The sequence below is a fragment of the Melanotaenia boesemani genome, chromosome 7, assembly GCF_017639745.1.
Source record: "Melanotaenia boesemani isolate fMelBoe1 chromosome 7, fMelBoe1.pri, whole genome shotgun sequence".
In the NCBI taxonomy this organism is placed as follows: domain Eukaryota; kingdom Metazoa; phylum Chordata; class Actinopteri; order Atheriniformes; family Melanotaeniidae; genus Melanotaenia; species Melanotaenia boesemani.
Window position 1 is genome coordinate 19,265,497 of NC_055688.1, and position 27,406 is coordinate 19,292,902.

The 27,406-nt window shown below is 37.9% G+C and overlaps 1 protein-coding gene across 6 annotated transcripts in view; it reads left to right on the top strand.

The window, feature by feature from the left end:
- Positions 1–27,406, top strand: part of diaph2 (diaphanous-related formin 2) — a 367,693-nt gene that overhangs the window by 281,737 nt on the left and 58,550 nt on the right. For all 6 annotated transcript variants that reach the window (XM_041989577.1, XM_041989581.1, XM_041989580.1 and 3 more), the window contains 2 exons: positions 17,753–17,917; positions 24,452–24,587. In XM_041989577.1, the coding sequence (XP_041845511.1) occupies positions 17,753–17,917; positions 24,452–24,587 (301 nt within the window). The remainder of the gene's footprint in view (positions 1–17,752; positions 17,918–24,451; positions 24,588–27,406) is intronic.

Here is a 27,406-nt window from a genome sequence, read left to right on the forward strand (position 1 = left end):
ATGTAAGGCTATAAAATAAAAAGTCAGAGGTGCAAAACTTACTCTTTAAACAAACGCCTTAAACCACTCGGTTGTTTGTCTCTGGGTTGACCCTGTATGACGTAAGTCAAGGTACCAAATCGCACCCTGCCTTTTGCCTGGTAGTTGCATGGATAGGCTCCAGTCCCCCCTGTGGTGGAATAAGTGGGTATAAAAATGGATGAATGGATGGACAGGCCACCATTCAGCAAACAACAAACGAGAAGGGTTATGTTTTTGAGTTCAGAAACCAAAAATAGCAGGACAAGAGTGGGGCCTTAAATTCATACCGACTATCTGATATAAGAAAGCTGATGTGTTGTCTTCTTTATACCTACCATGACACAGTCAGCAAGACATGCTTAGGAGTCTGTTCAGCTGCACTGGATTACAATCCATGAGCAGGTGTGGTTCCATCCCTGTTTATTTACTAAAACACAATAGCCTCTCCTATCTGTCTCACTTGCTACAGTCTTTCATTTTGAGCTCAGAATCTAGCTTTCCTTTGAAAAGTAGCTGTGGAGCAGTGCCAGCTTCATCTTGCATTGTTTAATTCTGTTTTACATTCCCAGATAAAGACGGGATTCTGCATTAATGGTCCAAACTGCTTATTTATGCTCTTGTTTCATTGCACGGTGTTGGCGTGTATTCAATAGGTCGCTACACAAGTTTGATTCATGATTGTTCCACACTGCTTGTTATTATTGCAGCATCAAAGCTGGACTTGGTAAACACATTTGCATTTTAATGACTGATATAGATTGTTCTACTCAGTACCACCAGCTACCCACAACCCACCGCTGCCCACTTTGATGAAGTGGGCTGCATTGAGTCTTGCTTAAACCACCTACAATTTGACAGACTCAGACACATTGCAGAAGTGATGGGAAGATAGTAGATGTAAATGCAGGATTGTATAACAGAAATTTATTTTGAGGAGATAGTGTTGTTGCATATCAATTCCAGTGACAGTCCTAATATGCTAATAAGTCCAATAACTGGGAGTAATGTGCTCACACTGCAGAATGGTGCTGTTAATGTTAACAGAGAAAGATCAAGCCATTGAAAATATATCAGAGCACTAATGAATGTCTTCAAAAAAGCAATCAGCCAATAACAAGTGATCGTTTGAGGAGGCTGATAATTTCTATGCCCTCAACTCACGTTTTCTTCCCTGCCACCTGCAGTGGATGATGCTACCCATTAAGAGGAGTTTGCCTCTGTGTGCATGCAATCAGATGCAAATTAGAAAAAAACAGACTGCCAAATAACTGCAGTGATGCTGCTGTGTAGCTGTTGTAGCAGGTCACACAGCCAGTGTACTGTACATACTGTAGTGCTGCTCTTATCCAGGAGTGTCCTGGCTCATAGCAGCAATAGTTCCAAGAATACACTCATATATAAAATTTGCATTAATATTACCTGTATAGTTACAGTGAAAATGATAGATTTTTATCTTAAGTATTTTAAAATACTGTATAAAGCAGTGTGAATATATTTTATATTTTCAATTGCAGTATTCAGGCTATTCACCTGTACTGTAACTGTTAACCAGTTCCCAATGCTGGTGCCACTCTGTGCTCAGAGAAGTGTCCATGAAAGCTCCCTCCCAGAGACGTGACTTAAAAAGACTAGAAAATAATGCTTTTGTTCCTTTTCTAAACTCATATTTAATTTTTGTTCTTGCAGTATTTTCCACAGAGGACAGTTTATGTATCTCAGAAGAAATAATGTGAACAAATGCTGTCTTTCTCCATCCAGTCACTTCTAAGATCTTATTCTTGGATGTGTACAAGCCTCCAAACCGGTTAAGTTATGTCACCCATCTTCTACACCCATTCATGTCGATAACAATGATTTACTTACAGGTAGCGCAATGATTCTGCAGGGAAAAGAACATATAATTGGCTACAGAAAGAAGGGTTTAAATCCCGGCATTCTTGTTTCAAAGGCAAAATTTCTTCTCTAATATTTTTTTGAGAATATCAGCCAGTACTGTTGTTACTTTACAATAGCAGACGGACTACAAAATGAGGGAGGGCAGCTGGGGAGACTCTAATTTATCTGTTTCTCTGTGTTTTCCTCCCATCACTGGAAGAGGAAGGAGGCTGTAACAGGGCCCAGCTCCACAGGAGAGAGCTGTGTTTAGTGGTGGCATTGATTTTCTAAAAGGTTGCACAGTGGGGAGGCTAGGTAGGCCTGTCAGCCTTAGCTCTCACCAAAACACATCACACCGTCAAACTAATTGCACCCTCTTTGTAATTCCAGAACCCTAAAAAGACAGTATGGAAACATATGCTGCCACACGCTCAAGTGCATGACTATTATGTTCTCTTTTATTTAAAAAATAAATAAATAAATAAATAAAAGTGACCTCAAGAGATGGTTGTTAGATTTCCATAAACATCCTGCTACTCTTTGTCAGGTGGGCAGCGATCAGTTACATAATCTCCCACCTTGCCATTTTATTTTCCTTCCTACACCCGTCCGCAATGTTTTGCAACTATATACACATGATAAAAGGGACGAGAAGAAAAATTGTCTTGGAAATTCCTTGTGACCGAGCGAAAGATGGACTGACAGATCCGCATACTTTGTTTGACAGTCTGTCCTATGCCAATGGAGCCTATCACAATCTTCATTTTAAATACAGCTCAATAGTGGGAGGACAGAGGAAGTGATGGGCTGGCCATAGCAGAGGTGAAATATGAGAGAGTTTGAGGGATAAAGAAAGAAAGAGAAGGATGTTGTAGGCAATGAAGTTACTTGTATTTTTTTAATAATTGAAGGGCACACACATTGAGCCAGAGGCAGTTTGTCAACTTTTAGTCAGTGATCTGCCTTCTTTCTTAACTTTCTCTTAATATTGTCAGGGTCATGTTCAGATAACCTTCTTTAGACTCAAAAATAGACTTGATTAAACTGCAAAACTTTTAGGTTACTGTGCTCCAGCTGTAAAAACATTGTGTTATTATAACAAGGTAAAATCTGTACTGTATCACATTTGAAAGACATCATACAGAGATGATATGGAAGCGCTCATAGTTGGTGATAAAGAGTGGATTACAGAGAAAACATGCAGCGTATCAAAACGCTTTTTCACTATTAATGAAGTAATTTGTCAGTTATTAGCCATCTGTAGTTTCTAGGGTAATATTTTCCAACTGATGATGGCGATTGGTCATCTAACAACAAAAGTGATGCTTATGTTGCGAATCATAACCCAGATGTCCATAATACTAATGTACCTGAAGCAACACATCTGGGAAATGACAACTCTGAGGCTTTACCTAACCGAGGTTGGGGAGGCTGAATTCCGATAAATAGGAGAGTTTCTGCATGTGGTTGAGGCAGTCAGGGTGGAAAATGTAGCACTGAAACATCTGTGGGAGCAGCATTGGTCCTAATAGAGCTATAAATATTGAAGATGATGGGTATGTGTATTTGAGAAATAAAACCATTTCTATGACCACCAAACACAGTTAAGACAACAAACCACTAAAAGACCAGGTACACAAAGTTCGAAAGAATATGTAAACAGAAATATTGGCTCCCTCTAACCACCCAGCGGCATGAACACGGACTAATAACACCTCTGCTGAAAGCACACTTCTTAGAGATTCCAAAACTGTCAGTTTATGTCGCTATGACCAAGATTCACCGAACCAGAGGCAAAAGAAGACCCAATTTTTGCATCACATTTGTAAAACAGTCATAAATTGGCTTACCTTTGCTGTCTTGCCTGAAAACTTATATCCACAAGGACAAAACCGCAATGAGCAAAAAAAAAAAAAAAAAAAATATATATATATATATATATATAGATAGATAGATAGATAGATAGATATATATATATGTGGCTGCACAGTGTTGTGGTGGTTAGCACCGCAGCCTCACAGCAAGAAGGCCGCTGGTTTGAATCTCGGCTGGGGGGAGGTTCGAACCTTGAGGGCGGTGGTCTTTCTGTGTGGAGTTTGCATGTTCTCCCCGTGTATGCGTGGGTTCTCTCCGGGTACTCCGGCTTCCTCCCACCGTCCAAAGACATGCATGTTAGGTTAATTGATTACTCTAAATTCTCCCTAGGAGTGAGTGCAAGTGTGAATGGTTGTTCGTCCCCTATGTGTTGGCCCTGCGATGGACTGGTGACCTGTCCAGGGTGTACCCTGCCTCTCACCTGTTAATGCTGGGATAGGCTCCAGCTTACATGCAACTCGTAATGGACCAAGCGGTACAGAGATAGAAAGAATGAATATATATATATGTGTCTTTCATTGTCTTTTTGAAGCAGTTTCCCATCCAAAAATCACAATTTTCTACCCATTTGCATGGGTTTTGACGGACAAAAAGAAATGTTTTTTTTCTTTCTTAAGAGCCAGACAACAAACTTCTCTTCATTTTAATAAACCCGCTCTCTCCTGTTTACATCAGACGCATCGCTGCAGCATGACCAGACATGGAGGAAGAGAAATTGAACTGCAATATGAAATTAGATGATTATTTTAATGCCATCATAAACTCCAGTTCCTATTCAACATTTTTTCTCATTTTCAATATGCCTTAAAAATTGAAACACTCTGGTGCCTAAAGGATTAATTCATATTTTTTATGGATAAACGTGAATAATGTGTTAGAGAAGGCTGGTGCACACATCCATTATTCACCAGACAAATGCATTTGAAGTGCCAGTATTCTGTCACTTTGGCAAGTCCACTTGCATTCTTGTGAGCACATTGTACTCTATTCCTTGTCAATTATATTCTCTATCTGCATTGTAACACTGGCACTTTTTCTGACTGGCAACTCACATAAAGCTTCTCTGTCTGCCTCTGAGCCACATGACAAAAATCTCTTTGGAATATCATTTTATCTTACTCTTGATTGCCAGATAATTATCAGTTAATTATTTAGAGCCTTAAATTAATTTGCTAAAAATAGTCTCTGTGCCTCTGTGTTGCCAGTAGAGACGGAGCCATTATTCCTTTCTCCCCAGTCTGAGCGTCTCTCTCTCCCTGTCTTTGACAGCTACTTCTTCCACTCATGTATGACTGTAATCTAATAAAGGATAGGGTTGTCCTTTTGTATTTAAAGGAAACCCAGTTTTTTTTAGGCTCTGCACTGATTGTATGACTTTTTTTCATTGTGTTGCCATTTATCTGTGTGCAATTTGCATGCCAGTCACACAGTAATATATAAAATTGTGCTTTCCACATTTTCTTTTTGTATTTGTTAACCATTAAGATCACCTGCACTGTACTATCCAAACTAAAGCTTTTTTTTTTCTTTTTTTCAGTTAGTACAGTCAAACTTGCCTAACTTTGTCTTGTAATTAGACCATCACAGCAGGGCCATATGGAATAAAAAAAAATATTGTCCGCTTAGTGGAGCCTTTTTGTCAACTACTTGACACTTAGGGGAGAATCAGAATTCAGTTTCAGTTTCAACCCCACTTTTGTGGGTCTCTTCAGCTACTTTCATTCTCTTTTATGCATCTGTTCAGTTTACTTCCTCAGTTTGCTGGCAGGTCATTGTATTTTTGCATGACTGTCTTCAAGTTATTCAAGAGGTGATTTTGTCACATGATGGTGTGACAAATGATGATCACCTGCAGGATTTAACATCTCCCCCAAGTCAGCAAAGGCTAAGAGATCAACAGAAACACCATAGCTGTCCAAAAAAAAAAAAAAAAAAAAAATTACAAATAGGGAGAAAATCAAACTCACCTACCTCTAGTGTTTGAGCTGCAGCTGGAGGATGTCTTGGAGAAGATTTGTGAAAAAAATAAATATCAGTCAGAGTTAACAAAACTACTCTGTGGAGGGATTGCAATTTGTTGAAAATAAAAGTCATCATTTTAAAAAAAAAAACTGGTCAAGCAGTTGGTTATATACAGAGACCTTATCTCCTCCATGCAGTTGGTGCAGGTTCTAATCCCGGCCTAGAGCCTTTTGCTGCAGGTCACAACCCCTGTCTCTGATCCCTGTTGTTATACATCAACTGTTATAAATACCTCTAGGGCCAAAATTATATCTTTACAAAGAAGATATTGAACTGTGAAACCCCCCTCCCCTGGACAAAAAGGGCATACATAGTAAACACAGAATCTGGGGAAAATATAAAAATAAAACAGATGCCATCCATTTAATCATAAATAGTGCTGAGCAATGATTAAAAATTGTAATTGCGATTAATCACATGAAATGTTGTGATTAATCGCAGTGTTACGCCAACATGGTGTTTTCCTTTAAAAGAAGGACTACTGCTATATGAAGAAAACAAGCTAATTTTGTTTTACAAACACTAAATCGGGGGTCTTAAAAAAATAATATATATATATATATATATATATATATACGAGCAGTTTCCCGTCCAAAAATCACAATTTTCTGACCATTTGCAGGGTTTTGACAGAGAAGAGAAATGTTGGTTCTTTTTCTTCTTTTTTAAGTGCCAGACAGACACATTCCCATTTGACTCTATTTGAGCATTTATTTACGCACAAGTTACCTGATCCCCAACTGCATTATCTTGATGCATTAATCCAATTTTGATAGCTTTAGTTTCATAATTGATAATAATAATAATTTCATAATAATTGAAATAACATCTTTATGTGCATTTTACAAGTCTGGTTGTAACTGGACCAACAATGTTTTTTTTTTATTTTTTTTTTTTATATATACATAATGATTGAAGAAATATTTCATTAACCAGTGTCTTGCCCTTTAAAAAACATAGGCAAAAAAGTTTTGCTATTGCTGAGACCTTTCCATGAGGTTCTGAGGCAGCTGGATGAAGAAAAGAGTTCTTATGTAGCTGTTAGAAATTCATTTGTCAGTGAAACCAAAGTTCAAACCAATTAGTAGTCTATACTAGTTTTAGGTGTGACGACCACATTACTGTTTTTGATCTCATGTCAGCGGGGTTACAACGTCGCTGCCTAAGCATGTTTACTGTGATGCTCTTGAGTGGAATCTTGTTTTTACTTCCCTCTATACTCAGTAAACGTCATTATGTTGACAGTGTTCTGAACAAAGAAATGTGCTTTAAACTGTCATATAATGGAAATTACTGGCTTAAGGAATCAAAATTTAACCCTCTTTTTTTCTCCTGCTGCATGCACACGCTCATACAGGCACAAACACACACACAATGAACTGGGGCCAAACAGGGCGACCTGGTGAATGGGTTTGTGCTGTGGTAATTATAAGGATATTGAATGAAGCTGTACTCTGTCACACTAGCTGCCGGGCCAATGTCTGACTGAAGGAATCTGATCAATGTGCTCTCTCCCTTTTCTTTTCTTCTTTCTTTGGCAGCATGTCTTTTATCACCCAGCTACAATCCTTTCTTTATCTACAAGCAAAATAAAATAATCTTATCGCAGTTTTAAACAATTGTGTTCTGAGATACAGAATAGACTTTAGTTATCAGCGAACATAGGCTGATAGTGTTGGTACCCTTAGTTTTGATTAAAAAGTAGATTTTTATCATTTAAATAAACAAGTAAAATAGCTATTAATTTATATTTTGAGTGTTTAAAAGATGCAAAATACATAGGTGCCCCCCAATAGAATGAAACATGACAGATATCTTGTTTTTTCATTATTTTTTCAACTGACTTGAATAAATCAATCTTAGTCCTGAATTGTAAAATTATATATTGTAAATACAGTAAATGATCTTTACTGCTGTTCCCATGTTATAACCTAAAAGACAGTTTGATGCCTGAGTTACAGTATTTACAAGACATAAAAAGAATTAGCACATTAATATCATATACAGTAATAGTTTGTATTTTGTTTCAGTACATAAGAGGTTGGAATATTTTAGTAGCTAGAAGACCAGAGATTTCACTCAAATTTAAAACATTACTCTGCAGTCTGAAAGCACACGTCAAAGACAGCCTAACATGAAGTTTATTTGGTTTGAATTTGTTGCGAAGGTGGACATTAAGTGGCCCCCTGTGGTGTCTTTTTGAAAGTTTATGTTTGAGATGACATACAGAAGATTTAATCTGGAGAAAATACAAGCAAACACATTTATGTTTAACAGTATCAACCTTTATGTAATATTATTATTGTGGTAAGGTATGTAAATGCTCAAAAAATGTATTAAATTAAATTAAATTCAGTTAAATTCAATTAAATTAAAATAGAATAGAATATACAAATAAAATTTTATTTGTTAAAGTTTATTGGCTTCAAGCCAAAAATATCACAAGAATGCATGTATTTGAGTGATAAGTGTCAACATCAAAATGAATCATGCTCTTAAGGTCAGGGATGCAATTCCTAATGCAGCCAAGGAGTTTAAGATCTTGGGATCTTTTTCATGGACGAGAGATAGACAGGATTGGTTATTCATCATTGTTATTAAGGGTGCTGCATCAGTACGTAGGAAGCTGAATCGAAAGGCAAAGTTTTCTTGGTCTATCGTTGTTCCAAACCTCACCTATGGGTACGAGATTTAGGTAGTAATCACAGGAATGAGATTGCTAATTCAAGAGGATGAGATGAGTGTCTCTCGGAGTTGGGGTTTAATCTGGGGAAAGCTGGTAGTAAACCTGCTTCTCCAACCCATCAAAAAGAGTCATCAGAGGGCACTCAGCAATCAGATTATGACGCCTTCAGTTTACTTCCCTTTCGAGGGTTTTTAGGTATACCCAACTAGGATGAAACCTGGGAACACTTGGAATGTCCCAGGAGGAACTGGAATGTCACTGGGGAGAGGGATGGATGGATGGATGGATTTCAATAAATTACTATTACAATGGAGATTAGTATGACTATAAGACACCCATAGTAGCTAAAATAACATAAAAGCACTAGCTCATAACTTTGTGAGAAATTTGGAAAAAAAAGGCTTGTTAGAGCCACATAAAGATAGTTTAAACAGCTAAGCAGAGAAACAGCAATAAACGATAAGTACAGACTGACAATTGTTATTAATCACTGTCATTGTTGTCTACAACTACAAAGACATGGTAAATGCAAGGAAACAAGTCAATACCACGCGCCTCACACAAAGAAGTATCTATATAGTCCCTCAATAATAAAGCAATGCAAGTCTTTTAAATTAATGGTACTGCGAAGAAAAGGTAACATAAGGTAAATGATGTGTGTTGGTATGGCTATTAACTGTCAACAGCTAGGACGAGAGAGTCAGAAAGTGGAGCGCTTGTAAATAAAATAGGATGTAGCATCAGCGGCACTTATCTTCTGCAAGGTTGGGAGCTGCGTTGACGAAGAGTACTTATTGTTATTTCAGTATTTTCAAAGTGTACATTAAATCAGTTTAAACATCAGTTATTAGAAGGAGACATGGTGTTTATTTCCTGAACACATTAATTGCACTCCCTTTAGTCCTCTTTAAGAATTATATATATTGGATTCTTAGAAGAAAAATCTATTTATTTCCCTTCCAAACTAGTTATTAATAGACATGCTTGACTATATTCTATACTGTTGGTTTCATTTGGTTTTCAGTGGCTGTTACGTTGCGTATTGTTTACAAGCTTACTTATATTTATGGAATTTCATCTTCTGTTCTCTTCAAGGGGCGTCTCGCGGGTTATGATAATGTTAGATAGGGACTGATGTTTACTGATTAGATCAGGGGAAACGAGAGACTTGACCTTTTACGATTTGACAAGTGTGAATGTTGTAAACACAGAGGATTTGCATCGTCATGTTTCCTCTGTGTGAAAAATACACAGAGCAGCACAGGCCCCGGGCATTGGTGTTGTAAGACATCACTTGAGATGAGAAAGAAAGGATGGCAACAAGCACAAATGGTTATCAGAGATAAAATTGTGCATGAAAGTGTGTGTACTTCTCATCACCTTTGTGAGACTCTGTTGTGTTCACACACACGGTCACTGACATCATTCAAACAGCTTTTTTTATTCAGTGTTATTCCTGTGTTCTGACTGGTTTTTGGAAAGCCTATCCATGATTCAACAGGTCATTCCCATGGACCTAATCTTCTCATTTTTAATTTTTATTTTTTCTTTCCCATTATCAGATGTAGTCATTACATCCACCAGTCTCCCCCTCATTGAGTTGTTATAGGACCAGCTGGGTGCAGTAGTGAAGAGCTTTGAATGCCTAACTAGAAGCAGCTTTTCTCTCTACACGTATAAATATTTCAAGGACAGATGGGCAGAATAAATTGACAGTAAAACTGACATTAAATCCAGCTTTTAATTTCCAGAGAAAGGAGAGGTAGAAGCTGTAGGTCAGATGAAACAGGACTACTGCGGATAAAGGTCATAGCATCTGTGTCAGTGTGACTGTAACTTAATAGACTTATGTTGTGTGCAAAATTAATTCCTCAAAATACTTAAAGATGTGTGCAGAGTTTTTTTTTTTGTTGTTTTTTCTTGTTTTTGTGTAGTTATCTAACATAGATTATTACACAACATTCAAAATAATCATTAGGATCATCATTTGGTAGTAATCACTAAATTAATTTCAAATACCAAGACTAACCCATCACGCCAGACGGTTTGTTGCACAGACGCATCTGGGAAGTTGTTTTAAGTTGAAGGATACACACTTTTTAAAAAAAACTTGAAAAAACTTGCCAGGTGATTGGATGCACCACATGTCTATCACCATCTACCATGAATGAACCTCAACCATTTATATCAGAGAAGCACTACCAAGAAGAGTCAATCAATATAGCACAATTATTGGTCCAAACTTGTGTTTTTTAGCCACAAAAGATTGGCTTGAAGCCTGGGCTTATGATTCAGAGAAAATTCACCTGCCTGGAGCCCTGCAACAGATGCACAGAGCTTTGGCCTCAACATCAATAAGACAACAAATCCTCACAGAACTGTAGAGATTTTATACACTTCATACTGCTTCCCAATAATATCACATTCGTTTCATTGAATAATCTGCACTGTAACCACACTTTACAGCGTTCAAGTGAGACAGTGCAGTGACAGAGATGGATGAACAGGATAGCTTTTTTTCAGCGGCACATTGTTGATTTTCATCCAACATGTTGTTTTGATGACTTTGGGCAAAGTCCAGCAGTTTTCAGTTAGCATTCTTTCAATGAAGCATTCAGTTTGATACGGATTTAATTATTGTCACAAAGTAGAATGAGCCAAACTTGAATTCTTGCATTCTTTTGATCAACAAGCATGTTTACATTTTGGATTAATATGAGCTGAGATGCAGGCTCCCTCTTTTCATATCTGAAGAATGAGGATAGTTTTAACGAGTGGTAAACATGGTAAAGATATCAACTGAAAATTGACAATATTTCACTTCAACCACTATTTTTGCCCTAGGGGTATGGTATTGGAGCACTTTCTTTTTATTTGTAATCTATTGTTGCACAATCCTGAAATCTTGCTTGGTCATTCAGTCTGTCAACCAGTTTGGTGCAAAGTGAAATATTTAGTATAATTTAGGAATTTTCCTTGATTTGATTGAGACACAGTGTTCCAACAGGCTGAATTCTAGCAACTTTTTTAGATCCCTTAACTTTGAATTCATCAGAACCAGGAGGTGGCAAAAGAGCAAGTTTTCGCTTATAAAGATTAATGTATTCAACTTGATAAATTGGCCAGAATTTGTTTCAAACATTCATGGCAAGGCATCTTTATTGAATTCAGACTACTCTAAATGATTCTTAAAGAACCTGCCAAACATTAGTATGCTGACGTTGTAAATGTGATTACTTTACTTTCTACCATTAGCATTCAGTCCAAATCATAACTGTTTGATAGATTTGTCTGTAAACTTATTGACTAGTGTGTCAAGATGATTGAAATTTCTTGAAATTGAGTTAAAATTTTCTAACAAATTACCAAACAGTACATCTGACTATTACTATGGTGTTGCACAGTGACACAACACAAACGTTATGTCCAGTGCATTCACCTTGCCCCCTCGTCCCCCTCCTCTCACTCACATCCTACCTCAGCACCGGGTCACATCCCAAATTTGACTTACTGTCGTCCAGTCTTTCTGTTTACCTGACGTTTGAAAATCAAAAACGAAATAGTGCTAATGCAGCGTTGATGCTTTTCAGTCTCTCATATTTTTTCTTTTCTTTTAAGATACATATTAAAAAGGAGAACAGTAGTTATGTCAGAAATAATATCTTTAGGTAAATAAATAGATAAAATACACTGTTTTAGATTTAATACAGAATAAGAGCTAATGCATTTATTCATTGATTTGAGATATATATAATGTGTTTTTTTCCATCTAATATTCTGTGCTCTTTCTCTCTCTCTCTCTGCCCTCCATCCCTTCATCCCTTTCTCTCTGTCAACATGATGGGTTATGTCCAGTCAGTGGGCAGCCTTGGTGTAATTTGGCCCACAGGGGCTGCTGGCAGGAGGTATGGGGATAAAGGGAGCAGGGCTAGTGGGGTTTGGAGAAAAGCAGGCTTAGTGTGGGGCCTTGGATGAAGAGACCAGCAAGCACATAGGAAAAGCATTAAATAAACATTAATGGAACTAGGTTACAGGAGATTTATTAAGGAAGCTTTTTGGGCCCCCACCATTGGATTTTATGCTGCACTTTAATAACTCTCTCATGCACACAGGTAAACAAACCTAGTACTTTATTTCCATCCTCATAGGTGGCCATTGTAAGAACCATTTTTACTTTGATTTGGCTCATAAGCTGATTCCTCTTCAAGATTTGGCGTGACGTTGAACAGTCTGGCAACAAGAACAGGCAGTAAATCTGACTTGGATGTAATTTTGATGTCACTTTGCAGTGTTATAAACAAGTGTCCCGAATCGCAGCTTACTAATGTTAAATGTACTTATTCTGGCTTGTCAAACACTTGATAAACAGTCACTGATTAAACATAGTTATGGGGACACTGGGCAAGACAAATACCTAAATCTTGATTTTTACAAGGACAATCTAGGTTTTGGAAACTGGAGATTTCAAAAGAGAATTAAAGAGAAATGCAGCAGAGCTGTACACCGACACTGTCTAAAGCAGCACTGTTGTAACCATGTCAGATGCTGGAGTTGTGTAAGCCGGTGATGAGTGATGTGCTGCTGTGCTACACAACCTTGTGATCATGTATTAGCTTAATTCATTTTAATAGTTTTAAAACCATTTATTCAGATGTCATGCAGAACCTTAAGGAGAGAATGGCCAAATTTAGTCTAATTAAAGCTGAAATAAATCTATTCTCTGAGTTTATCATATCACAGACAAATTTGTTGTTAAAAACAATAATGAATTAAAATCAGGTCTCAAAAATACAGGAAAATGAAAAGTGATCTCCACTCTCAGATGCTGGGGGCATGTCGTATCAATCATGGTGTTGTGCCATGGTGTCAGTTTAAATGAAAAACATTGCAAAGGAGCTCATTTTAACTCAAGTAAACTTATTAGATGTTAATTCCCAAATATACAATGTAGCTACTAAATATTTTACTCGCCTTCCATTTGTGGACTAAGTTACCAACTTATCAGGATTCATCAACATGCATCAGAGTGGTGTGAGTGAGGGAAGAGACTTAGTCCAGCAGCTGCAGGAGTCTAATAATTCCAGCTTTCTCCAGAGAAACTTTGAGAACGTACCAGATGCATAAATGGGCAAGAATCATGGTTATTCCTGCTGCTTCACTTTTATAGAAAATGAATCTATACAGTGTCTACCTACCAGTTACTTCTGATACTTATGTTCTCAGTTGGTGTGCTTTCCTGGAACTTCCACAACACACTGCAGGCTCTGCTGGTGTGTTGCCAGGTCTGTGCTGATGTTGTACTTCATCTTTGCTCTTCACAAAATCAATTCCACTTTTTCTTGCTCTCATTTTTTCTCATGTCCCAAGTTCAGTAAAGTCTGGCATCCAGAGAAGACACGTTTCACAATGAACGGTTGGCTAGTTATTTCCTAGTTTGAGACCAATACATCCAGCAAGCCTTGGTGTAGTTTATCAACATTTAGGTTTCAGGGTTAGGGTGGGCGTTTGCTCGCTTTATGAACACAGTCTTACTGTGTTGTGAATTTATGATTTTAGACCTGATCTAAAGAAAAATTCTGAACAGAAAGGTGATGAAAAATTTAGTAACAGACCAACTCAACAATTCAATAAAACACATTTCACAGCATTTTCCGTGCAAGCTCTACATTGACTTGGACTTCAAGTGTCTAATTTGACCAATAAAATAACATACTGAAAGCCATTTCCCAGATTTCTTAGTAGCATCAGCATTTCCATCATTGAGCCATTCAGCCCCAGGCAACAAAAAAGTCCCTGATGTTTTACCTAGAGACCTATGGCGTCTTTCCTGCTCAGTTTTAAGCCCAAGTGACGTGATTACTAGACAGCTCAGACGGAATACTTTGGAAAGTTCACTCTGGATAGCTGAGAAAGAAGGGAGTTGTTGTTTGAGTTCAAGAATTTAATGGAGAGAATATCAAGTGGTAATGTAGAAAGAGAATTATAATGTGATGAGAGGTTGTTTGACTGAGACAGGAGAACAGGGAAAAAAGCTAAAATGGCTGAGATGCTAGGAGAAGAAAAGTCTAACAGTCAACCTGAACGAGAGACAGTCAAAAAATGGTAGTGTAACTTGTGTGACTCTGTACCAGTTGGATATATAGGTTTGTGAGTAATATATATTTTTTTCTTTTCTTCATTTTCTGTTTCTGTATGCATACTGGATGCAGAATCTACCATACAGGTTGTGTTGCTGCAGGATAGTGTGCGTCAGGTTCCATCAATATGACATGTCTTTGATGTGGAAATGTGAGGAGCAAAAGCCCAGCCAGCTTCAGTCCAGTCCCCAGCGGGACACATCTACCACAGTGCATACGTGGGTATTTCAGTGAGGGAGAGAGGATGGAGAGCAAAGTAGAGAAAAAAAAAAACATGCATAGAGCCACAAGAAACAGCAGCCTGTATATTTTAACTGTTGTTGCAAGCTAAATATATCCTGAGTTTAAAGGCACAACGGACTCAGTCAATACTTCTGAATCAATATTGTATGTAAATATGGTTAAAAAGCATGGCCATGCTGCTGTTGAAATATGTCAACATGCCATTTGCTGCTGAACTGACACATTGTTTTATTTGCTTCACACCCTTTCCAATTTGTAGATTAGATTTCTAACATTTTACAGCAGTTTTATTCTTTGGAGTCTATATTATATCATGGCCAATTAAGTTTGGATATAATACCAAGGCTGTGTATCTAATATGGCATCTCACCATATGGCTGGTCATGGTAGACTGGACCTAAGAAAGTCATTTTTCTTTGCAAGGATCATTTTTATGACTTTACCAAATAAACACACATCCACTACAGCACAGCTTTTTGAAGAGTTTCAATGTTGAAAAGATATGTTACTTTGGTAAAGTTTTTCTTTTATATCCTTCCACTGGGGCCCTTGAGTTTATACAGAGAAAAGAAGAGCAAAGGAGGTGTATAAAAGAAGAGATAACATGATTCTGACAGAAGCAATGGAGGTAAATAAGGTCCAGGTAGACTAGCAATAGAAACAAGGAGAGGAAAGACAGAAGGATGAGTCCATCCACTGTTCAGTGTACAGACTGCCCCACTGCGATCTTGAAGGCTAATCCAGCCTACCAGTTTGAGTCATTTTTTTCTTCCTCCTACTCACTTACAGAAACACTCATGGGACCTGACTATAGATGACAGCTAAATTGTCAATACAGAAAAACAATAAATGGCAGTAAAACTATGGTGGAAAACCAGGGGTCTGCACATAATAATGCCAGATTATTCAAAAAGAACAATATCTTGATAACTGTTTGGCCTTGGAAATCACAGGCCACATGCTGTACCACCAGTGTGCATGTTTCCAAGGCAATCGCAAAAGAGCACTAATTGCCAGTAACTTCACCCATTATACAAAGAACTGCAAGCTACATTAAAGTTTGCTTCCTAGAGTTGGTAGACAATGTCAAAATCAGTATTGGAAATAAAAAAAGAAAGAAAATAAGAGAATGCTACACAGCTCAAGTCAGCTTGCTGGTTAATGGTGACATGTTTACTTCTAGTACTTGCAACAGCCCCTGTAAAGTTCATGATATAACTCCAGTAGAGTTGGATATCAGCCTGAATTAGCTCAGTTGCACATTATATGACCAATTGGCTGCCCAAAATTTCATAATTTAAGGTTTGGTGCTCATCAAATGTCCCAAAGGTCTTAGTATGTACATGAGTTTTTCAAGATGTCCTTTTAATCCATATGATTCAGTTATGTTTAAATCCAATGGCTATCTGTCTATAAAGGTTTGTTTACATGTGTCCTTGTTAAAACCTGGCACAGGAGTATGATGAGTGTAACAAAAGAAGTGTGAGAGGGAGGCAGGTAGACGTGGATAAGCAGTCAGTTTTATTGGAAAAACCAGAAACATACAGAACCTGCAAAGGAGGTAACCAGCTCGTGTTGGGGTTAGAGGAACTGCTCAAACAAAAGAACTGGAGATAATGCTGCTAACTTAGATCTCAGCCGGTGAACCAAAACTCAGAATATTCAGAAGGGAAAAACCAAAAGGACCGGTGCATTAAACAAAGAACTAACTAAAAAGCAGTCCCAATAATCTATGGACAATGTAAAACAAAAACAAAAACAAAAGAAAAAACAAACTAAACTAGCCCAACACATCCTAGCGGGATTTAGTGAAAAACTAACTAAAAGCTTATCCAAAACAAAGAAACTAAGAGCAGCCAAAAAGGGCCGATGTATCGCCACAATAAAATGGGTTCCAATAGTTTGCTAAACCAAAACACAACATGACTATTGTCCCAAAACCGAAGTAAAACAAACCCAATATACTAGGGACTATCAAGGCTGAAGATGCCACCACCAAGATACAGAACACACGACCACTAAGTAATAAAGCCACCACATAGTCCGACAAGCCGAGGGTGAACCCGCGTCACACAGTCGTCTCATTTGTCTCATTTGTTGTGTCTGTCGTGGCGAGTTGAGCTTCTGTTGGTTTACTAAAGATTGCTACACAAACCTCGGGAGTGACTTAACCCATTTGGCCATCTGGCCAGTGTAGTTTACTGACCTATTTGACTTACTATCAGAATGGGCAAAGACATGAAAACACTGTATGATGAACAAAGCATGCATATGGATGTTTGCAGATGAGTGAATATATCTGTGTTGCATAATTCTGTTTCCATCCAGGCTGTGCAAGTCTTGTACTGCCCAAGTGCAGTCTCTATGAGGTCAATGGCTGCTGCGATAATGCTTAACTGATGCCGGCTGTCAATAGTCATTCACCAGGAGAAAAGTGCTCCGCCTGTTCAGTAAATTACACAGTGTGACGTGAGCCGTGAGGTTCAAAACAACCTGACCCCACTGTTGTTGTGCAAAACAATAGAACAATGACTGCAATCAGCTTTTCCAGCAACCATCTGTGTCATGCTGCTGACTACAAAACACCTTTCCATTACACCAGGGCTGCAGCTATTAGCTCTCCATGCCACTGACTCCAAAGTGAGATGAAGAGGTTATTTTAATGGCACATTGGATTGTTTCTGACCCTTCTTTTATTCATTTTTTTTGTTCTGCTGACCTTGACATTGGTGGGCCCTTTGAATTCTATAAAGCTAGTGAAAGGGATAGCCTTTCACAGATAACCATGCATGTGTGGCATTTTGCGTACATCGCTGATTAATGTAGCTATTGAATGTGTTCTGTGTATATGAGCCATGTCTTCAAACTTTTTCCTTGACTCAATCCTTCTCACGGCTTCAGCAAACATTCTCGGGAGCAGTACGAAAAACTGTCCACCATGCACAAGAACATGCAGAAGCTCTACGAGAGCATTGGCAGCTACTTTGCCTTTGACCCCCATTCTATCAGCGTAGAAGATTTCTTTGGAGAGCTGGCCAATTTCCGCATCCTCTTTATGGTAAGTGTAAATTTATGGTATGCATTTATTCAAATGACCAGTTTTGTGTGTACCGGTACTTCAAAGTAGACACACAGTAGACTAATAGAGGTTACCACCCACACTTTTACATGCTTTTGCACATGCTTGCACACACTGGATGTCAATTAAATGAGAACAACGATTGTATTGTATGTGGCTGTTTCCTTCCAACTTGCATTAGGTCCTGACAGATGGTGACAACATGTGAAAATTATTATTATATATCTAAGTGTGAAATTGCTTCAGAAGCAAGTCATACACAGTATATCTCAGCAACACCTCACCTTTCCTCATGTGGTAAAATATTTTGCTTTTTAAACTCAAGATATTTGTTTTAGTAGGCCATAATGTTTTATTTTATTTTTCCTTCACCAAACTCTGTGTGTGCTGCTGCAGGGCACTTCAGATCTTATTGGCATAGTTAAAACTTGAATTAAGTGGCACTTTTGATCTATAAACCTATGTCCTCAAACTTAGTTTTATATATTAACCAAAGAACATAACACTATTTTCTGTTGTGATTTTAAAAAAGACATTTTGTGAATATTTGTGTGGAGGAACAAACCTTGAGAACGGGCCAGTGTAAAAGTAAAAATGGAAATTAAGTCTAAGTATAATTTATCTTTATATATTTTTTTCTTTGCTACTCAATTAGTTAAATCAGTTTAGGCAACATCAGTAGTAGTGTTTGGTAAACATTACATGACCTCTGAGGAAGAGTATCCTTTTTTATTGGAGAGTCCTTTAAACATTTATTCAAGTGTCTTTGCTTCTTTATCTCTCCATCCCCTCTGGAACCGCCCCGAAAGCTCCTGGTGTCAGGATGATGACATGCTGTCCAGACAGGATACAACCTCTCTCTTCACAATCCATTAATGTAAATGGCAAGGTCCCCTTGTCTGAATCCTTCTCTCTTTACCATTTCCCCCCTCTGAAACCAACTTCTCATTCCCACTGATAAAAATGCACAAGCACACAACACAACACTCCCTCAAGGATTCTAGAGCTGCGTATCTCCAAAAGAGGCATCTACCCAAGAAAATAAATTATTCTCTCAAGCAAATAGCTGCATATGAATATTTTATTACAGATTTAAACTTTCTTACCATGGTTAAGGGGAGGGAAGTAAGTGGGATATAGTGTTGCTAATATATTCATACAAAAACAATCCTTTAATCACCATATTCCTCAGATATTATTTATAGTTTTGGCTCTTCAGCTTTGCTGACAGAAAGGCTAATCCTTTCTGATTGCATAGCACAAGGAATCAATGGTTGTTTCTACAAATCTTGTTTTTTTTCTTCTTATCTTGTGAAACAACTGGGCTAGTTTCTTTGGAGCACGCTAGAAATTTTTTTATCTACTTTTTCTAGAAGGAATTTAGAAGACAGGTTTGACTCTTGCTTAGAAAAAGCTGACCTTCATCAGTCATTGCTGATTGTTCCAAACTGCAAATCAAATAAATTCCATGACTTATTGTCAGTTAATATTTTAACTGAATTGAGCCTCTTGACATGCTCGATGTGCCTCATACTTTTTTTTCCCTCAATATTGAGACATTGATTTGTTTGACTCAGACAAAACATCCTTGCTAACTTCTGTCTCTGTTGCATTGCCCTGTGTAATTCATTCACAGCACAGAACATCTGCAGTATTAAAGAATTCCATTGCAATACAGTCACCCTAAATTGCTTTTACTAAAAAGCTCGGGCTTAATGCACCCGACCAACATAAGGCATTTGAGTAAACGCACTGACAGACAGTCCTCACAGAACTGAATGTAACTGATAAGAGAATCCATTAACTCTATTTTCCTTCTGTTCATTCTCTGTCTCTCCCTCACCCCCACCCTGTCCTCTCTTTCTTCCTTTTTTTTTTTCTTTTCTGGTGGCCAATGAAATATTATTAGATTCTAGTGCATAGAGTCAGTGTTGGAATAGTTTAACAATTTGTTAATTTAATGCTGCTGACTTATTCTAAAATAGAATGAGTGAAATGCAATCACAGGGTGTGTGTATGTAATCCTGACCAGGAGCATGGGAATGAGGGTTTTTTTTTTTTTTTTCATTAATGAGTTATCAAAGCACAGCAGATGGGCTGGGATGAGCTAACACTCTTCCTTGTTAATTGAGCTACTTTCTAATATGACCAAACGACTCAGACTGGGTTCACAAAGTAGCGAGATAGAGCATCTTTGAGATTAGAGCTGTGGTTTTTGTGTGTCTGTGTGTGTGGGTGCATCCATCCACTTCTGAGCCTATTTGATATTTCTAAAGCTTACTAATTCCTTCACAATATGAGAAATGATCACAATCACAGCAACGATGGAACTCTAACAGAGACTCTGCTGAATATTTTTACTCACTTTTGTGACACAGTCATTACATTCATTGCTGCGGATCTTGCAGGTCACCTATCAATATGGGAATGCATGAAAACCACAGAGCAGAAGCCTCACAGTCTGTAACCTATAACTTCTTGAAGCCATTTCCCCTCACATTCTGCCACACAGTGTAACAGATGGCTAATAAACACATTTGCTGCTTAAAACCCAGGCGTGGTAGTGTTTGTAAAATTCAAATGAGATATAGCAATGACACTCTCTGTGTGAGATCGCTGGTGCAACCGAGCCGTTGGAAATATTAGTGCTCCCTCATTGGACCGGCAAACTCGTATGCATGGGAGGGAAACCATGCTGTGGGAGATGTATTGTGTTGTGCAGGGTCAAGGAAGAACAGCAAACACGTTTCATGAATTATTGAAAGAACAGACCTAGAGAGGGAGAAATCCTGCCTGGCCCTTGTTGGTATCTTGGTCCTGTGGGTTACACAAAATTCAACTTTCCAGCAAGGTGTGGATAGAGGAGAACAAATATTCTCCATCTCAGACACACACAGAGGCCACGAGTGTGACATGCACTCACTTCATCTCATGGCCTTTCTGAGCCTGAACGCAAGAATGTGCCTTATCAGTGGTGCTGCTTACAATTCTTCCTTCTGTCTAGCTGCTATATACAAAACCACACATTTTGTTTTGCCTCTTAGATTTTATAGATTCCCACTCTAAATTCTGAATCACCGGGGATCAATATGTATAAATTACCAACCCCACATTTCCCTCCCAGGAGCTCAAACACTGAGCCACCCTCTAAAGGATTTAAGGGTTTCACTTAAGTTTAACCAGACTGAATGTTGGACATAAAGGGTGCTATCTATCACAATAATAATAATAATAAACCTCAAAAGAGTTCTGTACTAATTTTGTTTATTTAATTGTTTTGTTGTGAACAAAAAAGTGCATTAATTATTGATGAAAACATTACAGATGGGACTATGATTGGAATTAAGTCCTCAATGACATTAAAATGCAAAACACGATTATATATAGTTTCCTCTCAGTCATGAAAATTTATTTAACTTCAAATTTATTTTAGATTGCTATTCTGAATAAATTATTAAACTGTTTTTTTTATTTTCATATTATTGATTTTGATATATTAATACACATATATTATTATCTGAGCTGATGAAGTCAAAATATTAATCCATTTTGTGTATTTATGTAAGGTTCTTACCTCTTTATTTGATTTTATATCCAATTCCCAAACAGAGACAAAATTAGCCAAAGGTGGATTAAATTAATAGCCATTTTAACTTCTCTTCACCACAAATTTATTTTATTATTGCAACAATATGGTTTTCATGATTCTTTATTTTTCAGGTTTGTGCTCACAATAACCACAATGGGAAAATGTAATAAGTGGCAGCCCATTCAAACAGAATATGTGAGTGGATTTGAGAGGAACCACAAGGTCTCCTGTCTAAAGTTCCTTGTTTCTTTGCCCTAATGATTGCTTTTCAAGACATGTCTCATGAGCATTGTTTCATCTTCCATGTCCTCCTGCAAAATACAGAGTTGCCAAGAAAGCGAGGTCTGATACAATCTGTTGTTGCCTGCAGGAAATGTGTGCAGTCAAAGAGAATGGCAAAGGGACAAATACTAAAACAGTGAATGCATGCTTGGTACTTTGATAATTAGTAGTGCCGTTTGATTAGAGCAACATAATTATGTTGCATAATCATGTTTACAGTCAGAATTAGTTGTTTGTTTAAAATAAGTTTTGCCGACAGGATTTCATTTGTAATCTGCATAATTTATCTTCCAACTTGTGCTGTAAATGTTGAGCGCGCTGTGCTGAATTGAATCCTGTCAGTGATTGAAGACAGAAAATTCTCCGCTGTCAGAGCTGCCCGTCAGTTCAACTGAATGCACAAGTTAACTGTTTCATCGCTGAATATTCAACACAGCTCTCATCCACTTTCATTCAAAACAGTAGCATAGTGTAGGCAATCAATATCCTGTGTAGAGGACAGCTGTATCGTTTACATATACTTAATACGGTGATGAAATACGGGTTGATTTACAAGTATTCAGTGACTTGCAGCAGCCACAAAAACAAAACACCAATCGTTACCTTTTCATAATGCACACAGTACAAATTCACCTTTTTCACTTTTATTAATTCTTGATTAAATGGTTCTAACTTGATTTTTCTATTATTACTCCACCTCTCTCTTCTGTCTGTCGCTGCCACTGTTGTTGCCCTTATCATCTAACAAGGAGACAGTGACAATGAGGGCTTCTGTCCTTGGACATGGAGAAAATCTCTGCTATTGACTGGCATGATGAGCTGCTCTTTCCTTGTTTCTTCCCCGCAATCCCCATAATCCCTCTGTCTTAGCTGCCAACACGACACACTCATCAAGTCCACAGGGGCATTGGATAGAGGGGCCCTCTGTCGCCACTTATTATATCAGTGCACAGACAGGGCTATGCCTTCACTAACTGACGCAAGCATAAATGCATACATGACCAGGGACACCACAGATGAGCTGAAATATAAAGATGCCAGTGGATTGCAACACAGACACACACGATAACATGCATGTATTCACATCCAGTATAACTTCCCACACATATTAGTAACATATGATAGACCCCTTCCAGGGCTGCTCCTCAGGCCTGGGCTGAGAGGACATCTTATTCTCTTTTGGCAAAAGAACAAACTCACATTTGTAAAAGGCTTAATACATACTGTCGATTATGTCTCTTTCCTGACATTTCAGCTGGTCACCGAGGAGGAGAGGGATGATGCTGCTGTCTTTCTCCTCTGAGACCACCACACTGTTGCTACACTTTTCTCATATATTAGCTTCCTCACAGGCGCCCCCATCACTGCAAAGGAAATGTACCAGAATGGTACATATGTGTAGTGATCATTCAACATTCAACATTATTGATATAATACAGACAAGTCGCTCCCTGTAACCTCACACACAAATGGATAAATATGTGTGTGTATATATATATATATATATATATATATATTCTAGATGGTGAGGAGAGAGAAATATTCACAATATGCACAATAACTTACATCTATGCACCTTTAATGTTTTATTATCCAGATTTCTGGCCTATAAATTCTCTAACCTTTCATTTTTAGCTTGTCTGCACCTGCACCCTCCGCGACCGGGAGTTAAGGGGTTAACATCTCATTTCCGGGTGTAGCGTCAGGTCTGTAGATGTAACCGTAAACATGCGTGGTATCCACAGAAAGTCCAGAATCTCAGCTACCAGCTCAGCAACACCATTTCTATGACTAACAAACATAGTTAAGACCACAAATAATTAAAAGACCAGGTACACAAAGTCTGAAAAATATGTAAACACAAGTTATGGCTCCACCCAACGCATGAACACGAACAAACGGCTCCTCTACTGAAAACTCACATCTCACAGATTCCACAGCTGGAAGTTTCATCAATTCACCGAACCAGAGGCGGAAGAAGGTCCAATTTATGCTTCACGTTTGTAAAAGTCATAAAACATGTCTTACCTTTGCTGTCCTGCATAAATTAAAACTGCATTTATTTAAAAAAAAACAATAAAAAATAAATAAAAAGTTTCTCATTGTCTTTTTGGAGCAGTTTCCCATCCATAAATCATGATGTTCTGCACATCTGCATGGGTTTTGACAGACAAAGAGAAACATCTGTTCTTCTTCTTCTTTCTTAAGTTCCAGACAGAAAACGTCCCTTCATTTTAATAAACCTGCTCTCTCCTGATTACATCAGACGCACCGCTGCAGCAGGGAAGGAAGACATGGACGCCATGTTTCTGTCATCAAAACCAGTGGGCAAAAAATATTACAAAACTTAACGCACAAATTAAAAAATTAACAGCGTTACTTAATCATTGCTTTAATGTGCAATTAACGCGTTAACGTGCCCAGCCCCCAATACATATATATACGTCTATTAGCCCATACACAAGGCTTTATATATTGTTTGTTCCTGACACTATCAAACCCATCTCTGAATAAGAATTTGCTGGTGGCATTCTGCTGCTTCTGTACACAGTACAGTAGAGAAGACGATAAAAGAGCAGCAGTGGCAGGAGCCACATTCTGATTTTATCTGTTTGTGTGTGTGTGTGTGTGTGCCTCATCAGGAAGCAGTGAAGGAGAACCACAAGAAGAGGGAGATGGAGGAAAAGATCAAAAGAGCCAAGTTGGCGAAGGAGAAAGCTGAGCGCGAGAAGCAGGAGCGCCGGCAGAAGAAGAAGCAGCTGATTGACATGAACAAAGGTATGCCACTTCTCTCCATGCCACCATGGGGACAGCGATGGGGAGGCAGATGGGAAGTTGTTGGGGGACGAAAACATGAGGGCGAAAAGAGTGGAATCATGTGATTCTGTTTCACACAGATTTGAACTCAGGAACAAGAGGGTAATGTGGTAGAGTGTGGGAGATCTTTTTTTTTAGCTGTGAGGGAATCAGATATTTACAGCACTTCCATATCTTATTCAATGCTTCCAAACAATAAAGAGCAAGACTTTTTTTTTTTTTTTTGTCCACATATTGTTTACAGAGACATTTTCCCTGCAGTATACAAATGCCTAAAAATCCTGCACAGTTTATAGTCACAAATAAACATTCAAACATTGTCTGCTACCAGGGACAAGCTAAAATCTCGTTGTACATGTGTATAATGACAATAAAAGGCATTCTATTCTATTCTATTCTATTCTAAATGTGGGTCACATTGTTAAGACAGGAAATTAAGACTAGTCCACTGAAAAGGCTGAATTGTTCTGTTGATGCTGTTTTCAACATGATCATGATGCTGCAGTAAATTTTCATCAGTTTTGTGCAAGCAACATGTAAGAAAGACCAGCTCAACACTGTTTTCAGGCAGCCTGTTAGATTTATTGTTATGATCTGCTAGAATGACTCTATTGTCCTCCAGCTATGCCAGTAAGTCGCATATTGATCAGTGTAAGTTGCAGTTGTTCACACATGGAAAAATTAGGTTGACAGAGCTGGATGTCTGTGTGTAGTTTTCCCAATGACATTGTGAAGGAATTTTGAGCCTGGAAGCGCTTTCAAGCAGTCACTCTGGTCTTTTATCCATTATTTATTTATATTTTTGACAAACAGACTGGGATTTCCACATTTCACCAGCTTCTAAATGTCAGTGCCAGCCAAGGACCTCTCTGTAGCTCAGCCACATTGGAAAATGTGACAAGACAGTCTTCAGTACTCCGGAAACTCTCCAGTATAATTGATGAATGCTACAGTTCTTTTTTTTTTTTTTTGTTGTTGTTGTTCCCTGAGCAGTGACCTCTCTGAAAGCTTTACTTCTAATATCCAACATGACTGAGCTGAAGGGGTCTGTCTATCCCTTTCTTTAATTCTGGCAAACCAGATGGAGAAGGAAAGAGAAGTAGGTATGATATTAAATATTTCTCCTTGTGCAGATTGTGATCTTGGTTTCTGAATGCCATAATATGACATTTGGTATGAATAAAACATGAGGAAGACATGGGCAATGTTGCCTGCAGCCTTGGAGATAGTGGGGATTGTCCTTCACACCAACACCTCGATCGCTGGACTGTTGCAATGACAGTGACCTTGGAAGTTATGAAATACACACTTTTAAATCCAAGATGCACAAAGCCGACTGTGTTGTAATCCGTCAAGGTTCTTACCTGCTTTCACTACACATTTTCATTAAACCTTGAACAGTTTCTTTTTGCCTTCTTGCTTATTTCTATGTAAAATGCAAGCAGGGGAAGGACAAACAAAAGCAGAGTTCTGTAAATGGATCCTATGAATGGGATCATGAATCTGAGCCAAAAGCAGGTTGGACGTCAAATCAGCTTTGTGGTTTGTCTGTGTGTCTCTCAGTTTCTCTATAAACTGTTTGTTTGGGACACACACAGCAAGATATTCAGTGTTTTCTTCTTTGTGCCTCCACTCATCTCCTCTTGACAGCCTTGGCTTGAGAGTCTTGGCTCTTTTCTCCAAGTCTGCTCTAAAATTCAACATGTTCTTCAAATATTTGACGAGTTAGTTATTTGGGGAGATTTTTGCATCAATATTTTATAGTAAGTATCAATTTTGTTCTTTGCAAAAGTTGGATAAGATATTATTATGTTCAACACAAAGAGATTTGTTAAAGTCCTCTTACTATTAATTGTGCTGAAACACTTTTTTTCTTTAAATTTTGAATCCCAAACATTTAAAGGCTACATAAAGCCACGGAGAGGACAGTTTATAGCTGACCCAATCATAATGACAGACAGGCTGATCAAATGGTTTAAAAAAAAAAAAAGTATGTTTTCTGTTTACAAATGCATTAACTGAGCAGATGGAGTAAACATATGCCTAACGTATTAGGAGAATTATGTGCAGGTCATTGTCTTATCTATTTTAGAGATTTACTGATTTTATTACTTAAAAGACTGCTAGATGGATCATAGTATTGTGTTTAATGCAATTTCCAGAGCCTATTTTTGAGAGGGAGTAGATTTTATGTCATTTCACAAATTGCAACCTAATCCTCTTCACTTGCAAATGATTAACAATGAAGTGCATATTAAATGAGAGTTTAATTCATTTAGCTTTGCCAGGATGGCACCAGGATGGGGGAGGGGAGGCAGGCAAACGCTTTTGGGAAGCTGGAAAAAAAGAAAGAGATAAAAAATAAACTGATTTCCCACTTGATAAAACTTGGTATTACACTCTCTGTGTGTACAGCTACATGCATACTTTTTTTCACCCATCTTGACTGATAGATAAGACAAGTACAGCACTCTCTGAGAATTATTAGAAATCGTAATGTACTAAATAGCTTATGAAATCATTACCCAGTCATTCCATTTGTTTTAATTTTCTCTAATTGGATTTTTCTTATTCTTTTAAACTGACCAGATGTTGAACATTAACTGAACCACTTTTCATCGCTTGAAATGATGGTTGAACACTGTAGAATAAACCCAAACTAATGCCTGTTTCTGAGATGTTTCGACACAGTTGGATTTTTCTCTTCTCTTTTTATTATTATTGTTATTATAGTGAAAGATTCCACGCCACAAGCAGTTTTCTGAGTGTGTAAAGAGATG